General features: G+C 38.6%; 6 protein-coding genes across 16 annotated transcripts; 2 read left to right on the top strand and 4 right to left on the bottom strand.

The window, feature by feature from the left end:
• Nucleotides 1-896: 896 nt before the first annotated feature.
• LOC103849752 (probable ribosomal RNA small subunit methyltransferase B) lies at nt 897-4,647 on the bottom strand. Of its 3 annotated transcripts, none has more exons than XM_033281474.1 (18): nt 4,619-4,647; nt 4,186-4,310; nt 4,028-4,090; nt 3,737-3,891; nt 3,538-3,651; nt 3,394-3,459; nt 3,222-3,305; nt 3,030-3,116; nt 2,769-2,860; nt 2,619-2,679; nt 2,462-2,521; nt 2,322-2,382; nt 2,106-2,213; nt 1,882-2,000; nt 1,725-1,796; nt 1,555-1,640; nt 1,369-1,465; nt 897-1,288 (listed from the first exon to the last, which is right to left on the bottom strand). In XM_033281474.1, the coding sequence occupies exons 2-18, from the start codon at nt 4,298-4,300 to the stop codon at nt 1,157-1,159; spliced, it is 1,572 nt and encodes a 523-aa protein (XP_033137365.1). In that variant the 5' UTR covers nt 4,301-4,310; nt 4,619-4,647; the 3' UTR covers nt 897-1,156. The 3 variants fall into 3 exon arrangements, with proteins under 3 accessions (XP_033137365.1, XP_009124726.1, XP_018511613.1); XM_009126478.3 differs by having other exon boundaries at nt 4,186-4,305; XM_018656097.2 differs by lacking the exon at nt 4,619-4,647 and having other exon boundaries at nt 4,186-4,414.
• LOC103849751 (protein CWC15 homolog) lies at nt 4,571-6,375 on the top strand. Its single transcript, XM_009126476.2, has 7 exons — nt 4,571-4,820; nt 5,061-5,167; nt 5,268-5,309; nt 5,391-5,481; nt 5,688-5,784; nt 5,914-6,017; nt 6,098-6,375. The coding sequence occupies exons 1-7, from the start codon at nt 4,690-4,692 to the stop codon at nt 6,219-6,221; spliced, it is 696 nt and encodes a 231-aa protein (XP_009124724.1). The 5' UTR covers nt 4,571-4,689; the 3' UTR covers nt 6,222-6,375.
• Nucleotides 6,376-6,505: 130 nt separating this feature from the next.
• Nucleotides 6,506-9,825, bottom strand: LOC103849750 (ABC transporter G family member 26). Of its 2 annotated transcripts, none has more exons than XM_018656096.2 (9): nt 9,397-9,825; nt 9,033-9,310; nt 8,802-8,957; nt 8,533-8,716; nt 7,774-8,064; nt 7,418-7,702; nt 7,056-7,340; nt 6,883-6,990; nt 6,506-6,786 (listed from the first exon to the last, which is right to left on the bottom strand). In XM_018656096.2, exons 1-9 carry the CDS (start codon nt 9,592-9,594, stop codon nt 6,517-6,519), a joined length of 2,055 nt encoding a protein of 684 aa, XP_018511612.1. In that variant the 5' UTR covers nt 9,595-9,825; the 3' UTR covers nt 6,506-6,516. The 2 variants fall into 2 exon arrangements, with proteins under 2 accessions (XP_018511612.1, XP_009124723.1); XM_009126475.3 differs by having other exon boundaries at nt 6,517-6,786; nt 7,783-8,064; nt 9,397-9,594.
• Nucleotides 9,826-9,902: 77 nt separating this feature from the next.
• LOC103849753 (GBF-interacting protein 1) lies at nt 9,903-13,136 on the bottom strand. The gene is made up of 9 exons (XM_009126479.3): nt 12,879-13,136; nt 12,383-12,426; nt 12,226-12,292; nt 12,063-12,135; nt 11,707-11,969; nt 11,316-11,565; nt 10,987-11,146; nt 10,461-10,871; nt 9,903-10,384 (listed from the first exon to the last, which is right to left on the bottom strand). Exons 1-9 carry the CDS (start codon nt 13,057-13,059, stop codon nt 10,160-10,162), a joined length of 1,674 nt encoding a protein of 557 aa, XP_009124727.1. The 5' UTR covers nt 13,060-13,136; the 3' UTR covers nt 9,903-10,159.
• Nucleotides 13,137-14,932: 1,796 nt separating this feature from the next.
• LOC103849754 (heterogeneous nuclear ribonucleoprotein 1) lies at nt 14,933-17,670 on the top strand. The gene is made up of 6 exons (XM_009126480.2): nt 14,933-15,168; nt 15,241-15,281; nt 15,347-15,510; nt 15,739-15,850; nt 15,930-16,099; nt 16,256-17,670. The coding sequence occupies exons 1-6, from the start codon at nt 15,113-15,115 to the stop codon at nt 16,799-16,801; spliced, it is 1,089 nt and encodes a 362-aa protein (XP_009124728.1). The 5' UTR covers nt 14,933-15,112; the 3' UTR covers nt 16,802-17,670.
• A 384-nt stretch (nt 17,671-18,054) lies between these two features.
• Nucleotides 18,055-22,379, bottom strand: LOC103849755 (formin-binding protein 4). 8 transcript variants are annotated; one of them, XM_033289011.1, is made up of 10 exons: nt 22,136-22,287; nt 21,849-21,938; nt 21,520-21,647; nt 21,219-21,349; nt 20,410-21,140; nt 19,194-20,335; nt 18,994-19,076; nt 18,734-18,903; nt 18,501-18,627; nt 18,192-18,416 (listed from the first exon to the last, which is right to left on the bottom strand). In XM_033289011.1, exons 3-10 carry the CDS (start codon nt 21,554-21,556, stop codon nt 18,327-18,329), a joined length of 2,511 nt encoding a protein of 836 aa, XP_033144902.1. In that variant the 5' UTR covers nt 21,557-21,647; nt 21,849-21,938; nt 22,136-22,287; the 3' UTR covers nt 18,192-18,326. The 8 variants fall into 8 exon arrangements, with proteins under 8 accessions (XP_009124729.1, XP_033144888.1, XP_033144899.1 ...); XM_009126481.3 differs by lacking the exon at nt 21,520-21,647 and having other exon boundaries at nt 18,055-18,416; nt 22,136-22,379; XM_033288997.1 differs by lacking the exon at nt 21,520-21,647 and having other exon boundaries at nt 18,055-18,416; nt 19,194-20,314; nt 22,136-22,379.
• Between the last annotated feature and the right edge of the window lie 1,010 nt (nt 22,380-23,389).

Here is a 23,389-nt window from a genome sequence, read left to right as displayed (position 1 = left end):
GATAAAATACCAATATGAACTTAGTGGTATTTTTTTCAGTTCTAAAAATGTTTAAATCATAAATTTTAGATTATGTTCTAAATAAAGTAGAAATTGCATTCTACAAAGAAGAAAACAAAATCCACTTTTTTCATTGAATCTACAATGTTTAGAATACATGATCTACGTAAATAAGAGTATTCTAAAAATATTTAGAATACACATTCCATGCTTAACCTACCGATCTAAATCTTTAGAAATCAAAATCTACACATTAATATAAATCTACAACACGTAGAAACCGACTTCTACAGATTTACTGTAAATCTAAAACATGTAGAAATCAAAATCTACATATTACTATAATTCTAAAAACTTGTAGAAATCGATTTCTACATATTAGCTGTATTCTACGGATAAGATATCAGTTTCTAAAAATATGGAAACAAAATATTTGGGAATATTCACTTTGATATTTTTTTAAAAATCGATTTTTTTTTATAAAAAAAACAAAAAAAATGAAAAAAATAAAAAAAATAACAACTTTAAGGGCATTATTGCCATTTTGAAAATAATTAGTCTAATGGAACATAAAGTATATAAGATTAGTCTGAAGGGACATATTTATCATTTTTTTGCTCTAAAAAAATAATTTTCCCAAGTTTTTATAATAAAGATTCCGCGCGAAGCGCGGAAAAAAGATCTAGTTGTTTTAAAAGTCAAAGAGTGTGATGTTTTCTGCCATAAATAGTCAATCGTACAAGAGAATATAATGAGTGGCATTTCATTTCAATATAGTTTGTCCGTTTGGCATAAATGATTTTATCGACTTTATATCTGGCCGACCAAACTATGATATGGGCTTCTTCGGAGCCCATAAATTATACTTTTGACAACTGCACGACACGCCGTTTGTAGATAGCTTAAACGGCAAGGCATTTGTTTATATTGTTCATAACAGCGCGATGTTTACACACCAACAAAGTGACAAACAATTCACTAGGTAATAATCATCTCTACAAAGTTTACAAGATCTCTCATAACATCTTCTTTAACTCTATGCATGGATCCCTTTTCAACAAAAAGGTGTTTCCGTACCTTCTTTGCTCTCATAGACAAAAATGGAACCACAACTCTCTCTGTCATCAAGACGATCTTGAGAAGCTTGACTTTTACATCATAAGGCTCTAACCAGACGAGCTGCAAATGCTCCATCCAAGGAGTGTTTCACTGGGTTGGATAAAAAGAAGCCTTGCGGAGTTGCAAAACTTGATGGTACTAATCTGTCTACTGGATCTACCGAGAACTCCTGTAAGCAAGCAGAGAGATAACTTGTTAACATCGACACTGTAAAGTAAACTAGAGGAAACAGACTAGAAAGATTCTTACAGGATGTCTTAGTAGAAACGCTTCGACCCTTCCTTGATTTTCTTCCGGGTCTATCGAGCAAGTACTGTATATCAAGAACCCACCTGGCTTCACCAGTCTTTAAGATTTTAATATAAGACACAGAGAAACGTATTAGTTTTTTTCTCGTGTGAACAATTAAAAACTATGTACATGTTGCGTGCATACTTGGAGGCAGAATCAAGAAGCTCATCCTGTAATTTCGTAAGTTCTTCCATGTCCTCTAGTTTACGGTTCCAGCGCAAGTCCGCTCTCTACGAACACACAGAAAGAGAGAACATGGTAAGTAAGCTATTCAACTATGAGAAAGCAGTTTGATAAAAATTGCTCATGTTAACCTTGGAGAGGACACCGAGTCCAGAACACGGGGCATCAAGCAACACTTTATCATATTGTACCTCTTTTGTTTCCTAAAACAAATATGAGTTGGAAGCAAGCAATGTGAGTAGCTTACACACTTGTAAAGTTCACTTTACTCGAACAGTATTAACTCACAGCGAAGACACGTAAATCGGAATGAATGGTTGTGATAAGTCCATTAACTTGGTGTGATTTTGCCGTCTCCCCAAGGATTCTCAGCCGTCCTTCATTCACATCCATAGCATATATCATACCTATCGTCAACGTGAGTTTGCCAGTTTGAGGATGGAACTGAATCAGTCAAGTAGAGCACATAACATACTCAAAGGGAAGATTATTAGCCTATTGTAATATTTTACCTTGGCGTTGCAAGCAAGACGCCATGAAAAGAGTCTTCCCTCCAGGAGCAGCACATGCGTCCAGTATCCTATCTCCCGGCTGAGGTTTCACCACTGAGACTACTAGTCCTGCAGCACCAGATGTGGGAAGATGTTACAACACGGAGAAGTTATGAAAAGGAGACTTTTTTTTTTCATCAAAGGAGCAGTTCAAATAGTTATGAAAGCAAAACTAACCTGCACTCTCATCCTGGACAGAGCATATGCCTTCTTTGAGTAAGCCAGCTTGTACAACCATCTGCGAAGAAAATGTCAATGATCAACTTCCAATTGAAACTTATGGACCGCTATTAACTACTAACAGTGAATATAAACACCTGCAATCCTGTTTTGATGCGGACAAACTCCTCCAAGTGTAAGGACAGTTCGTGTGGAACCTGCAGCAAAGGAAAAGCATAACTGAAAGTAAGAAACTAAGCGTTTAAATCAGACAATCATGTGCCTGTTTACACACTAACACAAAAAACTAAATACCTTTAAAGAGTTCAAACGCTCCACAAGATCTGATCTTGTAATGCCCCTTCCCATATTGGCCCTGATATCATCAGAAAGAAAATTATATGCGTGACAGTTGATAACCTTTCTTTCCTTCTGTGAAAGCAAAATGAGTTCTGGAGACAAAACCTTAAGCTGAATCCAGGATCAGTGTTGTTCCATGTCATCAGCTTAGTGGCTTCATCCAAGCCAAGATACTTTACCCATCGCCTAACCATCCACTGATAAGAAAAGAAAAAACATTTTCTTTCATATTATTTAGCACAAATCCCCACAGCTAAAGACTAAGTAATCTAGAAAAGCCTCACAAGTTCAACGTTTCGATTTAACACACAATCACAGAGCTCTACCTTCATATTAACAACGAAAGAAAACGATGTAGGAACTTACAACGGGGTGTGAATGAAGTGTAGCAAGTGCACGTGCTTGTGCACGATCATCCCCTTCCACTTTGGGTAACGGAAGGGCGTCTTTTTCCTGCAGACACCTACGTCAGGATTCATTATAAGCTTTTTCTTTTGTATTAAGCTCTCGAGCGAAGAGTAAAAGTTTGACAAAAGGGATAAAGAAAGAAAGAGAAACCTTAAGAGAGACAAGCTTACGAAGAATCCCATTGACAAGATCTCCAGCACCAGGTCTAAGGGCAATCTTTGCAAGCCTTACGTTCTGTAAAATGAGACAAGGAAACAACAAAAGACTATCAGATGAAAAAGCCTTCAAAGCATAAAAAAGAAAACTGGGTTTACTTGTATACCTCATCTACAACAGCGTATGCTGGCATGTCAAGCTTAATGATCTCATAGAAACCAATCCGGAGAATCTACAACAGAGAACAAGGTTATAGACTAAGCTTCTTGACCAAATTGCTGGCAAAAATAATTCACAAGGGAACTTATACCTGCAACAGAAGAGGCTCCATATTTCGAAATGTCCGTTCGTTGTGGCAAAGGGAACCAATGAGATGATCAAGGTACCTCCTCCACCTTATTGTTCCTCCAACAACATCAGTAACCTAAGTGTTTTGCAAGATAACTAACTTTCAGAAAACCACAGTTCTTGGAGTTTTGTACTGAATGGGGCCTAGGACAAGCACTAACCAGTCTAAGATCACGGTCATCCAAATCTCTTGTTCGAAAACCGATAGTTCTTTCAACATAACTCATCTCATTGCTCCCGGACCCTTTGCCTTTCTCATTCAAAAGATCAGCAAACGCACCACCGAACTCAATTCTCATCAATCTGACCGCAGATACTGTGTAAGTTTGCACAAAACAGAAACTTTTTTCCATAAGATATTAGTGCACAAGGACTCTTATAAGACCATACTCTACCACTAACTAAATCAACCAAGTGTAAACTAAACTAAAGGAAAGGATAAGTCTTTGTACCAGCTCTATGTGGAGAAACCTCCAAATTCAGATTCTGAGGTTTCCTCACTGGAGTCACCGGACCTGCATAAGCACAGAGATTGAAGACCGAACACAAGAGTAGAGAACTGCCACTAATGTTCTGTTTTTTCTTAGAGAAACAAGATTGAACAAGTTACCTCTTTGACCGGGTGTAAACGGTTTGCGAGTCTTTTGGGTCCGCTTAAACGACTCTGGAGAAGCTTTCTGCGTTTCGGCTGAGAGATAGACGCGAAACGAGAGCAGTTGCGCCATGGATTCTCCTCTCCTTCTATCTAACTTGTTTACTGCTGGGAGCTATCCAGCCAAAGCTGTAGTTTTGAACATTATCGTAGTTTCAGAACGAACCTTCTCTGCTAGAAAGAGGGTTTAAAGCTGGGTTTTAAATTCCAGCTTACTCGAGGACAAAACCGTCTTTTGCCTAACAGTGTTTTTTTCCCGCAAAATTAACATTCGGGTTATTGGGTCAGGTTCAAGTCAGTTATTATCGGATCCGGGTCGGTTATTCCAGGTCGGTTCCGGGTTTTAATGTATACCTCTCTGGAAACGAATCGATTAATCGAAAACTTTGACCTCTCTCTCTCTCTCTCGATTTTTGGGGTTGATCGTCTCGTTGATTTGGGAATTAGGGTTATTTTCCGAAGATGACGACTGCAGCTAGGCCAACGTGGGCTCCGGCCAAGGGAGGTAACGAGCAGGGTGGTGCTCGGATCTTCGGCGCATCTCAGAAGTATTCGTCTCGCGATGTCGCAGCTCACACAACTCTAAAGCCAAGGTTAGATTTATCAAAACTGCTTCTTTTTCTTCGATTCAATCCGATAAATGTCGAATTCGAATCGAATTTACCTTTGATTGATGAGATTCTCAAGATATTGCAATATAGTACTAAGATTTGATATTCTAGGGCTTATTTGTGCTTTGAGATTTGGAAGATACTATCTGTCTCGTTTAGTCGTTGTTTATGAGATGTATGTATCGTAACGCGTCTTGCTTTTTCTTGTTTTGGTTTGGGCAGGAGGGAAGGGCAACACACTCAAGAGGAAGTGGAGAAGAAGAATCTTCGTGATGAGCTTGAAGAGCGTGAGAGGAGACACTTCTCTTCCAAAGACAAATCCTACAGTGGTAAGTCAGACGATTAAATTTCTAGCCTTTTTCACTATGATTATTTTTGTAAAGTTTGTTCCTTTATTTAACTAATGAGGTATTGTTTTTGTTTCATTAGATGATAGAGACCGCAGGAGAGGGAATCAGCTACTACTTGAAGGTTAGTGAAAAGTCAATTTTCTAAAAAAATTAATTATATGTCACAGTATATGTTTTCTAACGTGGATTATCATGCTTTTAGGCTCTAAAAGGGACCCTGAAGATCGGATTGTTCCTCGCAGTGTAGATGCTGATGATTCTGACGTTGATATCAAAAGTGATGATGATGATAGGTAACTATTCTTCCTATTGAAATTCATTTTTTATTGTGCTTTAAATTTGGCTAAAGACTCTTTGGTAGGGATGTACTCTATACTTTTCATCTGAGCCATGGTTTAGGGAAAATGTTTAACTCTTTGTTTTCCTTTTTCGAGACTTATGTCAACTGAGAGTCATAATTTCCTTAAAAGTTTTCTTACGACCTGTTTGTCTTTGTTAGTGATGAGGAAAGTGACGATGATGAGGATGACACTGAAGCTCTTATGGCTGAACTCGACCAGATTAAGAAAGAAAGAGTGGAGGAGAGGCTCAGGAAGGTATGTGTTCTGGTCTGTGAGATGATTTTGCTCAGATTACTATAACAAAATGACTAGGATAAGTTTTCTCTAAACAAATTAACATAAGAAAGGTTTGTCTTAATATGTTTTATTTACAATTTTTTTCAGGAAAAGCAGCAGCAGATGGAAGAGCTAAACGCCAAAGAAGAGGAACTTCTCAAAGGAAACCCACTGCTTAACACCACTCCCACTTCGTTTAGTGTCAAAAGAAGGTTAGTTACTACATAAATCCTGGGATGATATGAATTGTTGGAGGGGCAGATACTAAAAACTCTAGTTTCCTCTTTTTCAGGTGGGATGATGATGTGGTGTTCAAGAATCAGGCACGTGGAGAAATGAAAGCACCTAAGCGCTTCATCAATGATACAATCAGGAATGACTTCCACAGAAAGTTCCTACACAGATACATGAAGTAATTTGAACAAGAGTGTTCTTTAGTACTTGTCTGTATGAGATGAATGAACAAAGGCTTTATATTCTCTTGGATTTATGATGTCTCTTGTACTAAAACTGAAGCCAACCAACAATTGTTTTATGGTTTATATCAAAAGCGTGTGCACTTGACTCTAATGCTATTTCTCAGATTTCTACTAAACGCTTATTCATCACTGAGACACCATTGACACTTACAAAACTGGAAATAGCCTGATGGAGTAATCTCTGATCTGTGTGTTATATATATTTTGGTCTTTTTCCGTTCACTTATTCTTATCAAAGATGGCAAATGCTGATTTTCTTTCGAAGGCAGACGTATGTGCAAAGGCGGTAGCCAAATGCCATGGCGAGCAGAACCCACAGTTCTTCTAGACCACCATTCAAGTTGACCGTGTCAAAGGATGATGAGCTCTGCAGTGTCCTGCAGCCGCCTTTGCTCGCACAATCGAAAACCTGGTCCGCTGAGTACTGAACTTTCAAAAGCAGCCTGAAGCCGTAGTGCATGAAGGACAAGTACTTCAGCCACTGCATGAACTTGGGTATGTGCTGCATTTCGATTGCATCAAGCAGTTAGAATTTCAAAACTGCATGTAGTTATCATACACAACAAAGAGTAATCCATCCAAGTTATATGAGTTGTACCTGAACATAGTAACCTCCTGTTAGAAGAAACATCATTAGCACCAAAGAGGCGATCATACCAGCTCTCTTAATGCTCAAGACCGAAGCTCCTAAGAACTCTCCTGCACCCTGCAGTTTTACATATGTTTCAGTCTCCAAAACAAAGAGAAGTTCTCAAGCTTTTATGTGCTTACTTGGCTAGTTATGGCTATAAGTAGTATTGTCAACACGGTGAAAACGAAGCAGGGAACTGTCCTACTGAACCCAGCCATGAAGTAGACAATGATCATGAAGAACGTCGGGTACAAAACGTGTGCCACCATATCACACAGTGTGCTGCATACATAGTACACACTTAGCCTGTACATGTCTGCTTTTCTCTCTTTCACCAGGTATATCTTCTCGAAAGGGAACACATATACTGCTCCAAAGAGCGATGAAGATGTCCAGAAGATGCAGATATAGAACATCAAACCAACCTACAGGCTTATTAGATAATCAGGAGGCCTATAGCTTTAATATAAACGCAAAAAAAAATTATGTAAAATTTCATTACTTGGTCTCTAAGGTGCGCTTCTGTGTCTGTCTTTGATTTCCACCAGAGTAGACCCAACACAACTGCCACGCCAAGTGACTGAACTAGCCTCAGCATATCAAAGTAATCTCTGCGCCGCTCTCTGAATGTTCTTCTGAATATAATCATGAACTGATCCCACCATGAAAGGGTCCAGTCCTTCTTCACTTGGATTGCTATTTGAAGATGCTCTGGAGCTTTTCTATTTCTATGGTTTTCTTCCTTCTCTTTTGGCTCCAAGTCTGTCTTGTACCTTAGTTGCAGGTACTGCAATTATTATAACACAAGGATTAAGTCACATTAAATACACAAGTTGTATAGTCTTATGACTTTATTACCATCCTTACTTTCACTATCACGTTCTCAGAATCAGGTTGGGTGGTTTTTGTAGCCAATAGTTCTTCAGGGAGGCTGATGTCTGACACCTGTCCGGTTGCCAAGTCCAACAGAAACTCTGCAGGGTTCATTGCAATTTCAGGTAAAATTCTCAAAGATGAGAAGTACTCCATAGCTTCTCTGGCTTTGCCGTAGTAGGCAGGGTGGCCTTCTGAGATCAGTAGGAGCTTGTCAAACATGTGAAACATTCTGCTTGATGGTTGGTGAATTGTTGTAATGACGGTCCTTCCTGCCTGCAAAACAAAAAAAAAAAGAGAATCTTACGCTTCTATTATTTCCTGCGGGTTTGGGTAGTTCAGGTCGGATAGTTCGGAATTCTGGTAGTTCAGTTCGACCAAAATCTCGCCGAATTGAACTGGAAAAAGTTTGGTTCAATTCGGTACTCAGGTAGTTTAGATTTCAATTTTTTTTACCAAAACTAACTGAAGATTTTGGTTTCGATTATATTTCGGTTAAAAATTCAATTAAACTATCGTAATTTCAGTTCAAATTTTTGATTAATTCGGTTCGTTCATTTCGAAATTTGGTTAACAGTTTTTTTGAAAGACCGAAACCTATTACCAAACCGAAAACAGAAAATTTTCTATAAACCTGCCGAATTGAACCGAACTAACCGAAATTTTGGTTCGGTTCGGTTCTGTTCAAAATCCCAAGCCTCTATATCTTTCAAGACTTTGTTTGCAGGTAAAAAATGATGTCACCTTAGCTACTCCTTGCAGGATATGAAGAAGCTTGGTGGCAGAAGTGGAGTCAAGTCCAGAAGTTGGCTCATCCAGAAGCAACAATGAAGGATCTACTAGAATCTCGTATGCTATACTCGTTCTTTTTCTTTCTCCACCTGATATTCCCTTCACAAAACCTCCTCCAACTCTTGTGTGACGGCATCTTTCAAGAATGTGTGTATATATCATCAAGAACAACTTTGAAGAATGTGTATATACCGTCAAGCACAAGTTTGAAGAAAATGTACCTTTCAAGGCCAAGCTCTTTGATGATCATCTCCACTTTAGCATACTTCTGTTCCTTGCTCATGTTACTTGGAAGCCTCAAAAACGCAGCGAATGCCAAGGTCTCTTCCACAGTAAGTTGTGGCAGCAGAACATCATCTTGTGTAACGAATCCAATTCTAGAAAATGATAAAAGATGAACACATGTACGAGAAACTATGTAACTTTGCATGCACATGTGTCACGTCTCTAACCTTCTCTTGACAGACGGACTGTAAGGAATGTCATTGTAGGTAAGCTTCCCTTTGACATTATCTGTCAACCTTCCTCCCATTATCTTCAAGAGAGTGGTTTTTCCACTACCGGAAGGACCCATTAGTGCAAGGATTTCTCCTGGACCTGTGCTTCCTGTTATACCTTTCAAAATGTGCTTGTACCCATCTGGATCCGAATTAGTATGTGTCACCACCTTTGACACCATTGTCTTCAAGCTGGCTTGGATGTTTCTCACCTTATACTCCACATCTTCAAACTGCAGATTAAGAACCAATGAGTCTGTCTCGTAGAGTGAAACAGAATGTAAACATAGAGAAAGAAGAGAGAGAAAGATGGAGAAACCTTGAGGAAGATGGGAAGAGGAGCATCTTCATGAGGATAAGAAGAAACAAATTCTTCATGGATGTCAATTTCTGATGAGTATTGGTTTCTGAGGTAAGCTTGGGACATAAACTCCATGTTGTGAACTATGCCATTGCTTCCTGAAATCTGCATTACATGATTGTCTTCAAGTTCTTCTGTAGATCTTTTGATCTCCATTTTTTTTTTGGATAGTCTTGTGATGCAAGGAGTTCTTCTTAAGGTAGGGCTGTGTTATATAATGGAATAAAGTGTGTGGATCAACTGTGTCAAACCTGCAACTTTCTTACTTTTTGTGTTCTCTTTTTCTTTCCTTTTATCATGGTGTTAATTTGGTAGACCACATTCTTTCAATGCTTTTGTAGTTTAATGGAATTGAGTTTTTTTAGTTTATGCATGTGTTGACTTGCAGAAGAAAATTGAAAAATAAAATTTAATTACTTTAGGGCATTCATTTTTATGGTGTAGAATGAGTGAACATGCTCAGATAATGTGACAACTTGTTTATATTTGTAAAATTCTGAAGAACTACAAACGAACCAGACATCATCAGTTTCAAAAAGTACTACTACATGGATGTCTACAAAAGAACCAAGACACACCATTTATCTCTCTTGTCACACACTAACTTCCTCTTGGGGTGATGTTTCCTAAGTATGTACGCACAAAATCACTCCAAAAAATCCAGACCTGAATATCTCTTCTTACCAATTTGATATGTATCTTCAGAGTAACTCTGCTTGACCTAGTAGTTGTTGTCCATATTCGTGGGCGCAGCTTGAGGTTGCTGATTAGTTACGAGCGGGGGTCCTATTGGTTGTTCAGTCACCGGAGATATAGTTGGAGCCTGCAGTATGGGCGGTGTTTGTTGGTATATTCCTGTGAACCCAGCGTGCAAGGTCGGGAAAGGTAATGGCTGGCCCTGAAGGGATAAGTTGTACATGGCACTGGCCTGCAGGTTAGCTAGACTCTGCACACATGGAAAACATGTTAGTGTATGGCACAACACGCAATGACTGAGAGAGGAGAGGCAGAAAAAAACTAGCCAGTGGCACAGTCGTGTAATCGTCTTCCTTCTTTTCTTCCTTGTGGGTAGAGTTTACGGTGGTGGGTGGTGATGGGATGTGGTTAAAAGCAGCTGCGTACGAATCATATGGTGATGGAAATGAGGCAGGTGGAGAGTTTCCAGTGTTGTTTCCCGGTTTGATCTGAGGGGAATGGAGTTTATCTCCAGGAGGTAGTGCAGCATCATCTTGAGGTGGTAAGTAAGACTGTTGTTGGAACCCGTTTGGGGTCAAGAACTGTTGAATGTATGGTTGCGGCATATAGAAGGGTTGGGAATAATAGAGACCGTAAGGGAAAAAGTTTAGAGGGTATTGTTGCCTGAGAAGGTGCATTGCCTGTTGAGAGGCTGCTATGGAACTCTGATCAGGATACGAGATAGGTGGAACATCAGCCTGCAATTATCAATAAAATATAAAAGTCAGTGATTAAGCATTGTACTCAAATACTCTAGCAAGAAAGGTTGGCCTCATGATGAGATTGTGTGGGGGCCTCTGGAACATAACCGACCTGGTGAATGTCTTTGATTGGTAAAGACTCCTCGTTCAGTTTATCTACTTCGGAACCTTCTACAAGTTGAACAGTTTGATTTGACTGCAACGCAAGCTCTGTCTCAGGTGCTGAATTCGAAATCTCATTATCATCTTGAGAAAAAGTTGATATATCTTTCCTGCAAACCAAAGTATCGTAATTAAATACGCAATTATATGAAGTTTCAATACAGATTATCGTATATGAAGATTCACTCATCTGAGACTATTGAGCAATTCATGAGAATATAGAAGCAAACTTGAAACAACACTAGAGGATTTACTCAAAGTAGCTATCATTTCACCAACCTATCTGACGCCCCATAGACTGCTGTCCCATGAGAAGACTTGATAATGGAGTCATCACATCCAAAGGTACGATTATCACAACATGTTTCTTTCACAAAATTGGAATCGAAGCTCCCAAACGTCAGACCATTTTCCAGCATTTTGGCAACCTGAAGGTGGGCAGGGAACGTTACATGGGGCCGTTCACCAACATCTGACTTGAGAAGCGATTGATTATTGCCTTTTGGGCCTGCAGACTCACTCCTAATGACTGTTCCAACAAAGGAAAAAAGCCAAAAGGTCGTATCAAATAAGAGACTAATCGAACTCAGGAAACAATCTGAACAAAAACCTGCTTTGCTAGAAGAATACATAATGCACTTGAAGCAACAGAGATCAAGAGTTACCATACCTTGATCTGACTGGCTACCGCAATTAGAAGTGGCTGATCGCTGAGAAGAAGTAGATGATTGCTGTGAGCTCTTAGAAGTTCCATCTACAGCACACTGAGTACCGTTTTGTACAACAAAATTTGATACAGGTACAGTTTCACTTGCATTAGACTTCTTCAGCTCAGTAACATCCTCAGAAGAAGAAGTACACTTGGAGGGAGGGTGTTCTTCTGTAATCTTCGTGTTACTAACTCCACTTGGAGGAATCACAGGCTTAGACGCCCTGCAAAAGAAAAAAAACGAACAACGCTTTAGGAGGCCCATATCCGAACAAGGCTGTAAAAACATAGAAGGAATGATATGTATGGGATACTACTTCATGGGACGTCTTGTTCTGTGATTAGAACCACTCTGCCTTGTAAAAGCTCCACTTCTTCCATTATTAGCACCTGAAAATCAACAAAGAGCTTAGTTTTATGGACGTGGGAAACTACACAAGTTTTAAGAGTATTTAGTCGAGAACAAAAAACAACAATCACCACTGTAATTTGACGCGAAGTTCCTCCGACCATTCCTGCCCTTGTCTTCTGTCTTTGGCACTAAACTCTGCAACAGGCAGCACAAAGTAATCATGAATTAGCCACAGCCCACAGAGGACAACAACATATAGTGATAATAACAATGAGAAAGCCTTACCTCTTTCTTTCTCTCCCGTTTGCCTTTCACCTCATGAAACGTATCTGAAAACATTCCAAACATCATATTGTAATCTATGAGTACATGAACCAAATACAATCAACTAAAAATGCCACAAAAACCAAAGCTTGAGAAGAAAAGTTTAGGAATACATAATCTTGAAACAGTATACAGAATCCACAATCAGAGCTAAAAAAGAAATCTCTTTTCACAGTTCCATCATCTTACATGTGAACACTAAACAACAGTTCTTAGGCATAAACCCCAAAACTCAGAATATTCCATATCAGTTAAAAAAGATTCCAACTTTGAACATTCCCAGGGCATATTGATCCCTACCAAACCAAACATAAATCTCATCTCGACACAAGCGCATCACATCATAACCCTGTCGAACTATTAACACACAAAGCAAAGTTTCAAAACCCTAGGAGAAGCGCACTCAATTAGCTAAGCAGGAAACAAAAACCCTAACGAAGCTTAAGGGCAAATCTACCTAGAAAGAGGAGCTTCTGAGCGGTCTCGTGTGGATCGTTGAGGCAATCCTTGAAGACGGAGAAGATATCCTCGTCGGAATGCTGTTTCCCCGTGTACTCCCTGATGTTCTGAAAGGTTTCTAGCAGATCCGCCGGAATCGAAACCCTAGACCCCACATCGCCGCCGTTGCTCGTAGTCATGTTTAGGTAGAGAGAGAGAGAGAAGCAGAGAGAGGAGAGAGAAAGAGAGTATGAGAGAAGATGACTTGAAGAAAAGACTTCATGATATGTATTTATAGTCCTCCCCGTATAAACTAGCGCTTAATGTCTCTCTCTATACGCTGACGTCACTAATGTATACATATTTTTACCGCTATACTCAAAAGTTACATATAAAGTTAACATGGCCGAGTTAGTCTAAACACCTTACTGGTTCAAACGCAGCGGTTGCGGTTGCAGAAGTTTGTGGATGCAGGCGGATGCAGTTTTTAACAGTTTTAAGAGATTTGTACGACTGGTACTACGGTTAAAAATTGGTGCGTTAGCGAGTGACTTATGACTGGTTAACTACCAAATGCGGTAACAGTCAAATAATAAATTAACAATATTTACATTTAATATAATTATAAAAATATCAAAAATCATAAAATTATAATAAATATAAAATTTATATTTAGAAAGTTATAATTTTAATTTTTGAAAATTTATTAAAATTGTTTTTATTATAAAATTTTATAATATTAATTAAAATATAATAGATATATTTTAATATTTTCATAATTTCAATTTTAAATTTTTTATTAAATATTTTTACTTTTGCATATATGTTGTTTTAAAAAAATTTACCTTCCCGCAACCGCCCGCAACCGTAAACGCTAGCTAGAGCCAGCTTTTGAATTTATGAGATTCGAAGCAGTTTGAAGCGGTTTAGAGCGATTTGAGTGATTGTTGCAAACCGCCGACAACCGCTACCAACCGCAGAAGCTGCGTTTGCGGGTGGTAGCGGGAAAACCAGTCACCCCTTAAGACGCCAAATTAAAGTTTTGGTCCGAAAGGGCGTGTGTTCAAAACCCAATGTTAACATTAAATCTTTTTTTTAGTACTCCCGGTAAAACCTGTACTGGCGGACCCAAAAATATATTTTACCGGTGTTATAAATAAATTATTGAGAAAAAGACTAGGATAGCACCAAACCAAGTTTTTGTTCCCAAAGTAGCACTCAAGGCTCAAAGTCACAAAAATAGGTTTCATTAAAGAGGTAAATATACATTTATACCCCTTGGGTTAATTAATCCAAATCTTAGGGTTTAGTATTAAGGGGTGGAGTTTTGGAATTAGGGTTTAAAATTTTATAAAAAATAAATACTAAAATAAAAAATAAAAATTTTAAAAACAGTTTCAAAAAATATTTTTAAATTATAAAAAGAAAAGTTGAAAAAAAATAAAAAAAAAATTTGAAAAAAAAAATTTCAAAAAAAAATTATAAAAATTTCGAATCTGAAAACATATAATCTGAATCTATAAAAAAAAATCATTTTTTTATTTTTATTTTATTTATTTTTATTTATTTTTGTTTGTTTATTTAATTTTAAACCAAGGGTATTAGGGATATTTTATCCTTTAATGAATGTCATTTTTGTGGCTTTCTCCTTCTAGTGCTATTTTTGTGACATAAACTTCAAAAGGTGCTATTATTGACAATTGCCCTAAATTATTTATTAATTTTAAATATAATTAAATAATAATAATTTAAATTAAAATTTATATTAAATATTGATTACATATAATATTGGATTATCAAATTGTTAACTAAAAAAAAAATACAAATCTTCTGGTTAAAAAAGAAAAATCTTCAATTTGGGCTTAGAAACCCACGTAAATATATAAAAACAATAACTAAAGTGAACTGTCCAACCCAGCTTAATATCTCTCTATACGCTGACGTCACTTACTTTATCAGTGGTTAACAACAAAGTTAATATGACCGAGTTGGTTTAAGGTGCCAGATTAAGGTTCCGGTCCAACAGGACATTAATCTTTTTTTAATATAGCGTCCCATCAAAAAAGGAAAAATAGTTTTTTTTTTCCTTATATATATATATAATAAAATAGGAAGTGTAGATATCTCAGAGATCTTCGATCGAATCAGCTCAGCAGCAGCTCCTCCAACCAAAAAAAAAAAAACCCTAGCTCTTTCGTTTTCTCTCGATCTTAATCTCGGGAGCTTCTCGATCGAATCATATCAAGAATCACGATGGGATCCAGATCTCGCAACGAAAACTTTCAATCCGGCGATGGCGCTAGCCCAGGGTAACGTTCTCTCTCCCTCCCTCTCCTTTGTATCTTTCTGTTAATGTTTGGATTCGAATTTGTGAATCGCAGGAAGATATTCATCGGAGGATTACACAAGGACACCACCAACAGTAAGTCCCCCCTTCTTCTGATGGATTTAGATATTGGAATTGATGTTGACTTTTGAATACTGTAGCTGAGTTCAATAAGCACTTTGGCAAGTACGGAGAGATTACAGACTCGGTGATAATGAGAGATCGACACACGGGACTACCTAGAGGTTTCGGTTTCATCACCTTTGCTGATCCTTCTGTTGTTGATCAAGTCATCGATGACACTCATTCCTTCAATGGCAAACAGGTCTCTCTCTCTCTTTTTATCATGGATTTTAGCTAATTAATTTTGGGGGAGGGAGTAATGATGTCTAGGAAAGGTTAGTTTTAGTTTTCTCATGTTTAGTAGCATATACATGTTGATCAATACTCTGTTTATTAAAGTCTGTGTATAATCATGGATTTAGTTAATTAATTTGGGGAAGTAATGATGTCTAGGAGGTTAGTTTTCTCAATACTTTGTTTGTTGGACTAGGTTGAGATCAAGAGGACGATTCCTAAAGGTGCTGGTAGTGGTGGGAACCAGTCTAAGGATTTCAAGACTAAGAAGATTTTTGTTGGTGGTATACCCTCTTCGGTTACTGAAGGTATAAAGTTTATCTCTTTCTAATGAGAATGTTAGTGGTTTTTTTTTTTGTGGTGCTTATTGTTTTTTTTTTTGTTTAGATGAGCTCAAGGACTTTTTTGCAAAGTATGGGACCATAGTGGAGCACCAGATTATCCGAGACCATGAGACAAACAGGTCCCGAGGTTTCGGTTTTGTGATTTTCGACAGCGAGGAGGTTGTTGATGAGTTGTTGTCTAAAGGAAACATGGTCGACATGGCGGACACTAAGGTAAGCTTTGTTTGAGTTAGGTCTTTATAATTGTATGCTTGTTCCTTTTGTTGTACCCATTAGCTTAAGGAGGTTGTGACAGTTAGCTAGAAACACCCTGGTATAGTTTGCAACCCAGTAGCGTAGCGTAGGTTAATTAAGTTGCTTTGGTTGTAGGTGGAGATCAAGAAAGCCGAACCAAAGAAATCTTCGAACCGTTCACCTCCTTCTTATGGTAGTCACCCTAGAGGCCGTTCTTCCTTTAACGATAGTTATGGCGGACCTTACGGTGGACCTTACGGAGGTTTTGATGGAGGGTATGGTCCTCCTCCAGGTCCCATTAGGTCACATGGAGGTCCTCCTAGTAGGTTTGCTGCGGGATATGGGTATGGTCGTGGCGGTGTAGGCCCTGAGTTTGGAGGAGGGTATGGTGGCTATGGGGGTGGTAGTTTAGGTTACAGGAGTGAACCACCCCTTGGCTATTCTAGTCGTTTTGGACCCTATGGAAGCGGGTTTGGTGGTGAGGGCTATGGAGGTGGTGGTGGTGGTGGAGGGTATGGTCGTGGAGGAGGGGAAGGCTACGGGGGATATGGTGGTGGCCCAGGTTATGGTGGGGGGTTTGAATCAGGTGGCCCAGGTGGCAGTTATGAAGGAGCAGGTGGTCCTGGCCCATATGGCAGAGGTTATAGTAGCAGTAGTCGATACCATCCATATGCAAGATAGGCTCGAACCGTTCAGATCCTTTTTGGTAGACGCTATTTCTCTAGATTCTCGCGTAGGTGCTATTCTAGAGGAAACTAGAGTTATCTCATGTAGCGGCCACATCAGGAAGGATTTGCTAAGGACAGGAAGAGCATCTAAAAAGTTCTTATTACCCATATTATAGACATCTTCTAGTTTGTGTGTGTTTGTTTGACTTAAGTTTTGCTTTTTTAATCTCTCGACTTAGATTGTGTTATCTAGACTTTAGCATATTTGGGATTTGGAATTTGGAGTTTCGAGTTTGGTTTATTTACTGTCATAAGAATAATCATTTGGTAGTCTAACTCGCTTTAAGTAACTCTCATCCCTTGCTTAGTTTGGGTTATCATAAGAAAAGAGCTTAAGAACATATGCATAAAGTGAATTCATCATCCTTTAGCGCTCAAGTTTGAAGTCTTTCTTTGGTCTAATCTTACCGTAGGTTTTGTGTGATTCCGAGCTCTGATTAGAGTCCAATTATTTATTTTTGAATACTAAAGCTAGAACTAGGGTTTTTTTCAGGACAAATGTTAACGCAAATGTTAGCTACATTTTGGAAGTACATATATCATCGTAATTCTTGTGGTTTACGTGTGAAAATGTCAAAATATGGTTTTGTCCTACATGTCAAAATTGGCTATGGTTGTTGACTTGGTCTTTGTTTCTTCGCGTCTGGCCAGCAATGTTGATTTTGTTGTTTATAGTTTTAGCATCCAAATGTGAGTTTAGCCTAAATTCTAGTACGTATTACATCCTTTAGTAGTTAAGAAATTTGAACTGTTTGTAACTCTTGCATGTAATTTTGTTCAGGACTATCAATGATTTGAGTAACAATTGATTGTAAATTGGTACTTTATTTAAACGATAGAGAAATTGATCCGTTTGTCGGAATGTCATAAAGAAATCTCATTTTCGATGGAGCCACAAAATTGTTTTGTCTTTAAGGCCCAATGTAATTCTAGTAAAGCCCAAAATAATCAAAAACAAAATTTATTTTCTTTCATGTGAAGTTGTGAACTCCTTAACGAATGCAAACATTTATTTAAATTATTAAAATCTATACATTTAACTTAAAATTTTAATACTAAAACTTTTTTCAAATATACCAACTGTTTTAAGCTTCATAATTCCATTGTCGACTATTTTAGAGGTTTCTCTATTTGTAAGAAGGTCGAGAAACGATTAAACAAAGAAAAGAAAAGAAAGAGAAGCAGAAAAATAAATGGAAGGGAAAGTGAAAGAAGAAGCAAAGAGGCTGATGATGATGATCAAACTTAAGGTGACAGACCAAGATAAAATAAGACAAGAAGCGTACACAACATGTCTCCACGTGCACGTGGTGGTGGTGGTGGTGGCTAGGCAGTGGGTATGGGTATCCGACAAATGGGACATGCAACATGAGGAGGTATGTAATAAATTTACATAAAAGATGAGAAAATCTAAAACACGTATATTATTCTAGAAATATAAGTGACAAAACTTTGGGTGAAGGAAACAGATAAGAGATTCAGTTGTTGGTGGTGGGTCGTGTCCAAGAGGATTCAGATGTAACTGTATTCCCATAGTAAGCTTTTTTGGTAGACTCGTCCCAATACGCCTGCAAGAGAGATGTTCGAGTGAGTTTGAGAATGTCTTCAGCAAAACAAAACGCTAGTGAAATGGCAAATGAACTTAATAATACCTGCCATCCAGAGGGAAGATGTGCTGAGAGTTTTGTCAGATCAGGCTTTTGTTGCTTCTCGTCTTTTTTCTTAGGCTCATCAGCTTCACGTCCCGTTCGTTCTTTCCTCCTTTTTACTTTCTCACGCCTAGTTTATCATCAAAAACACAATGTTTACCGCATTAAGTACAATCATATCATGTTTTCACGGTGGATGTAACAAATGAAGTTTTGCATTACGATGAGGAACTCACCAGTCACCACCGAGGGGTTGGAAGTTAGCATTGTCTTTAGCCTCTCCACTCGCAATCTGTCGTGACTTCCATTCTTCGATTTCTCGTCGTCGTTTTCTATCCAGGACCCCGTAATCATCTTCTTCTTCCTCTTCTTCACTATCATTTAGCTCCTCTTTCGCAGCTTTCCACTGAACACAAGTAAATAGAGACGTTAAAGTTTAAGAGAAACTAGAAAAAGGGTATGTCTGCGACGAGATTAAAGAGAGAAACAAACGTACCTTGTCCACCAAACTCGAAACCTTTTTATTTGACCTCAATGTGGATGTAGTGGCAGAAACTGTCCGCTTTTTAGGCCGTTTCACTGTTACCAAAGCCAATGACTTATTAGCAAAACTCAAAGCACACTCAAACTGTGAATGTGAAAAGAAGAATTTTGAAACTAAGATTCGAGAATATAAGGTGACTTGGAGGATCATACCTTTAGATTGGCCCTTTGCTAACTGAGACGATCCGTCTGTGGACTGAGTAGCAATGCCCAAAGATGCTGCTTCAGCAGAATCATTGGATTTAGAGCTAGGCTCTACAGCTTTAGAAGAATCGCTTGGGATGTTGTAGCTAGCAGAACCAACTCCACCGTGATTCAGTGATGCCTCCGCAGAGACTGGAAAGAGCGGAGCTACGCCATTGAGATTGTAAAAAGCTTCAACAGGAGCAACTTCACTTGTACCAGGAACAGTTTCGTAGTAATATGCCGACTGGGGCAGAGAGACTTGAGATCCGTCGACTTGGCCATAGAACTGAGTGTTAGGAGCAACAGCATTGGTAATATATTGGTAACTGGACTCTGGATAGGATAAGTTGTATTGTGCAGCATAATCAGCAGATTGCTGTATATAAGATTGCGGTACGGTGTAGGGTACTCCCACAGAGTCACTGGACAAGGGTGGAAGGGCATGATCGTTTTCAAGAGGAGGTGGAGGAACTGGTTCACTAAAACTATCAGGCGGTGGTGGTGGAACATCTTCAACCTCAGAAGGCGGTGGTGGAACCCACTCTTCCCCCGGAGGCGGTGGAACATCTGCGTGAAGGTTGGATGTATCTGAAGCATCTATCACTTGAGCAGGAGACAATGAAACTGATTCTTCAACCTCCATATCCACATCCATGTCAACATCTTCCACAACTGAGGAGCCTACCTTCTGAATCTCATCTAAAGGAGTAACATTATCAGACTTGTCAGCTGGATGGCTTTGGGAGCGGGTGGGAGATCCATCACCATCCACTGATTCATCTGAATGAAGAGTTTTTCCGGATTGAGCTAACTCTCCTTCTCTCCCACTGTCATGAGTTTCACTTGCTGTATTATCATCTGTCACCAACTTTTCTTCGGGAGAGCTATTGTTAGTTTCTGCAATTCCATCCATTACTGCAGATTTTGCAAGCTCGTAAATCTCATCGTTAACGCCGTCTTCCAGACGCTTGAGTTCTTTCTCAGTGTGGAGCCAAAAGGAAAGTAAAGGCGAGGCATCATTTAACAGCGCCTTTACATCAGAATGTCTCACTTCAAGCTCCAGTATGTACTTTGATATCTGCTCATTGCTGTGAAAGTTCCCATGAGACCTATAAAATTTTAGAAATTAGAGAATCATATTTCAAATAAGATAAACAAGAAGACACAAACAAGAAGGGCTTACTTCTTCAGAGACCTCAGCTTCTCCAGTAAGCCTTCGCTTTGGCTCAACAGGCGAGACGGGAGGTCAGTAGCCGCTACTTGAGCAGCAGTAGCCTGCACATGATCTGAATTTCTTGGCCCTGCAAGCTCCTCCTGAGATGGTTGGTAATTAACAGCAGAGTCTATCTGACATTCAACTTGATGACCATCAGTTCCGAAGCTTTTGACATAATGATCTTCACTTTTGTTTCCTTCACCCGGCTGAGCTGTCAGAGAGGTCGAACAATCAGTTCCTGTATAAACATTTTCCACGGGTTGTTGCAAATAGCTTGGTTCAACACCAGAACTCAAGTTGTACGCGTCTGTAACCATAGCCCCAGACTCATGATATCCAGTCCCATATGCCGTAGCAGTTTGACTCAAAACCGCAGGAATTTCCCACGAAGTTTCCCCAGTTAGTGTGTTCCAGTAGTAATACTGATTGCTCTCCTCATGCAAAATCATCTTCCACTGCGAAGTAACATCCGTGGGAGCATACTGCTCCAAAGACACGGTGGCAGATGCTTGCACGGAGGGATCTATCTGCTTGGTAAGTCCATCCGCGGCAGTTGAGTTACTTGCTGTTACATAACCACTTCCCCCTTCCACCATATAATAAGAAGCAGAAGGATCCTCCCCTGTTTGTTGTTGGTCAACCATCTGCATAGTCGTATCTGCACCAGATTTGACATTTGTATCTTTGTGTGCTTCAACCTGGTTTAAATAAAAATTAATGAGGACTAACAGAGATACCATCACCAATGCCGATTAATATATGTTAATTACTGATACCTTCTCATTTTTATTGGCTAAAGAACTTTCGGCAGTGGCATCATCTGCCTTATCCTCTTTCTCATCTTCCACCTCCTCCTCCTCATCACTATATTGTCCAAGTAAAAGCAAAGGGTTCTCTGTTTTCTGACCTGAAAACAAAAAGACTAAAGCGTCAAACTTCGGAAGCCCCACTAAATACATAACTAGTCTTCAGTTATATAAACTGATGAGAAAAAGAATAGCTATGTGACAATTTTAGGTTGCATAATTAAGTTATAAAAGGATGAAAAATAGCGTCGGGGAAGGATTAATCAGCGACCTGTCACAATAAATGACAAAGCCGTCAGTTTACGCATTGCAAGCCAAAACAGGCAGAGACATACAAACCGCTATGAGCTACTGCTACTTCCAGAAGAAAGTCTCCACTAAGCTATAGTAAGCTTGAAGCTGCAAAAACAGGGCAACTCATTCATAATATCACTGTGCCTTGGCCTGAACTGGTGTCATACGAATACGATGTCCCCAACACCACATCCACTCTCTACTCTGAGAACAACAATTTTTTGGGTGGGGGGGAAACAACATAACATGTGTCTAAGGGCGTTGCTACAACATAGAGCGGAACTGAAGATAGCTGATGGAACCCACCTGAAGAAGAAGGTGACTTAGGTAACTCATTAGGCTCTGTTTGTTCCTTCTCATCTCCATCACTACGCACATCTGAGCCACCCAAATCTCCTGCATATATCAAACAAAGAGAGATAACTACAATACTATTATATCTGGAAAACTCCTATAAGAATCTATCAACAGGTAATCTTCAGATTTCTTCAATACATAACCGAGGAGATCAGTGAGTGGACTCTACAAATCAATCATTCTAATAAATTCAATTCCGAACGAACCAGTAGATTAAATCAATCAAAAGAGCATACCAGAGGGTTCCGCGAAGAGATCAAGCTTGACACGACGACTCGTATTATTAGCGGCGAAGCGACGCTCTTTCCTCTTCCCCATCAGATTTTCTACTCTCCCCTACGGTCCTTAAAAGAATACAGCGGAAAGGCTTCTTCTCCGCGTCTCAGAGAGAAGTGCGAAGAAGATGCAAATAAGGAAGAGGCGAGTTGCTTTATCACACACCAAACGACATCGTTTTCCTGTAGCCTCCTTAGACGTTGTGCCGTTTTTCTTTTTTAATCGGGTTAGCTTGTGATTCATGCCGTTTAAGAAGAGTAGGGTTTGCCGAATACCCATCCAATTGGGTCCAATTCGGCCCGGCCCAACTTTGGTAAAGTCCAGAACTTGTCAAGTCCAAATAGCTCTTTGTTGTTCTATTTAATTTAATTTAGTTTTGGTTAGAAAGGAAAAAAAAACACTGTTCTCTACAACAGTATTCAAATATAATTGCGATTATGTCCTGACAATTTCTGTAAATGTAATCAATACTATTAAAAGGGAAAGAGTCTTTAAAAATCTACCTATCAAAGTTGTTTGGACTCTTTTATTTAACTCATTATTTTTTGGTCTTACCTTAAAAGACTAACAATATGTAACCATATATTTCTCTAACAATAATTTATTAAATTTCTTTATTTATTCAAATACCACTCCTAAATCTTAATCATTACTATTACTATATTTACCTTTTTGACTTTTAATCGTAAAAGCATTAAAACTAATGTTTTATATTATCACCTTTTTCATATAATATATAATTTAAAGCAAGAGAAGTTACACGACATATATGTGTACATTTTAACTTCATCTTTCCTTTATAATAACGTAATCATATCATATATAAATTTTCTCACTAAAATCTCATATTATATAATAAACTTTCAACCGTCTATATTTTGATAGATATTTTCATATTTAAAAATGAGTTTTCTAAAAATATTTCATCAACCATGTTTTGTACAATAACGTTAAAAATCTATATCAAAAGGTTGTTGGACCCGATATGGACGTAATAGGTCCACATTTGTTCGGGTATTTAGGATCCTAAAAAGATTCAAAATATCTAAAAAATCTGAAAAAATATCTGAAACACGAAAAGTACTTGAAACTCCAAACAAATACCCAAAAAATTCAAATACCTAAGAATTCAAAATCTTATTCAAAATTTGACACTGAACTGAAAATACACAAAATTGTTTCCAAATACCCAAAAAAAAATTTAATTTGAAAAT

The sequence above is a fragment of the Brassica rapa genome, chromosome A01 (genome assembly GCF_000309985.2).
Source record: "Brassica rapa cultivar Chiifu-401-42 chromosome A01, CAAS_Brap_v3.01, whole genome shotgun sequence".
Lineage (NCBI taxonomy): Eukaryota > Viridiplantae > Streptophyta > Magnoliopsida > Brassicales > Brassicaceae > Brassica > Brassica rapa.
The sequence above is the reverse complement of the archived record's forward strand: the minus strand, read 5'-3'. Positions and strand labels throughout refer to the sequence as shown.

Bases quoted from the DNA above. Each gene is read 5' to 3' on its own strand.
- LOC103849754 (XM_009126480.2), top strand. From the start codon at position 15,113: ATGGGATCCAGATCTCGCAACGAAAACTTTCAATCCGGCGATGGCGCT. The intron at 15,282-15,346 runs GTAAGTCCCCCC...TGAATACTGTAG, and splicing joins ACACAAGGACACCACCAACA to CTGAGTTCAATAAGCACTTT. The intron at 16,100-16,255 runs GTAAGCTTTGTT...CTTTGGTTGTAG, and splicing joins TCGACATGGCGGACACTAAG to GTGGAGATCAAGAAAGCCGA.
- LOC103849750 (XM_018656096.2), bottom strand. From the start codon at position 9,594: ATGGAGATCAAAAGATCTACAGAAGAACTTGAAGACAATCATGTAATG. The intron at 8,717-8,801 runs GTACATTTTCTT...CATTCTTGAAAG, and splicing joins AAAGAGCTTGGCCTTGAAAG to ATGCCGTCACACAAGAGTTG. The intron at 8,065-8,532 runs GTGACATCATTT...TTTGTTTTGCAG, and splicing joins TCCTGCAAGGAGTAGCTAAG to GCAGGAAGGACCGTCATTAC.
- LOC103849751 (XM_009126476.2), top strand. From the start codon at position 4,690: ATGACGACTGCAGCTAGGCCAACGTGGGCTCCGGCCAAGGGAGGTAAC. The intron at 5,310-5,390 runs GTTAGTGAAAAG...TCATGCTTTTAG, and splicing joins GAATCAGCTACTACTTGAAG to GCTCTAAAAGGGACCCTGAA. The intron at 5,785-5,913 runs GTATGTGTTCTG...AATTTTTTTCAG, and splicing joins TGGAGGAGAGGCTCAGGAAG to GAAAAGCAGCAGCAGATGGA.
- LOC103849753 (XM_009126479.3), bottom strand. From the start codon at position 13,059: ATGACTACGAGCAACGGCGGCGATGTGGGGTCTAGGGTTTCGATTCCG. The intron at 12,293-12,382 runs GTAAGGCTTTCT...TGCCTGTTGCAG, and splicing joins AACGGGAGAGAAAGAAAGAG to AGTTTAGTGCCAAAGACAGA. The intron at 10,872-10,986 runs GTCGGTTATGTT...TGATAATTGCAG, and splicing joins CAATCAAAGACATTCACCAG to GCTGATGTTCCACCTATCTC.
- LOC103849755 (XM_009126481.3), bottom strand. From the start codon at position 22,217: ATGGGGAAGAGGAAAGAGCGTCGCTTCGCCGCTAATAATACGAGTCGT. The intron at 19,077-19,193 runs GTATGATCCTCC...CTTTGGTAACAG, and splicing joins AGCAAAGGGCCAATCTAAAG to TGAAACGGCCTAAAAAGCGG. The intron at 18,628-18,733 runs GTGAGTTCCTCA...ATGATAAACTAG, and splicing joins CAACCCCTCGGTGGTGACTG to GCGTGAGAAAGTAAAAAGGA.
- LOC103849752 (XM_033281474.1), bottom strand. From the start codon at position 4,300: ATGGCGCAACTGCTCTCGTTTCGCGTCTATCTCTCAGCCGAAACGCAG. The intron at 4,091-4,185 runs GTAACTTGTTCA...GTGCTTATGCAG, and splicing joins GTTTACACCCGGTCAAAGAG to GTCCGGTGACTCCAGTGAGG. The intron at 2,680-2,768 runs GTTTTGTCTCCA...TGATGATATCAG, and splicing joins GATCCTGGATTCAGCTTAAG to GGCCAATATGGGAAGGGGCA.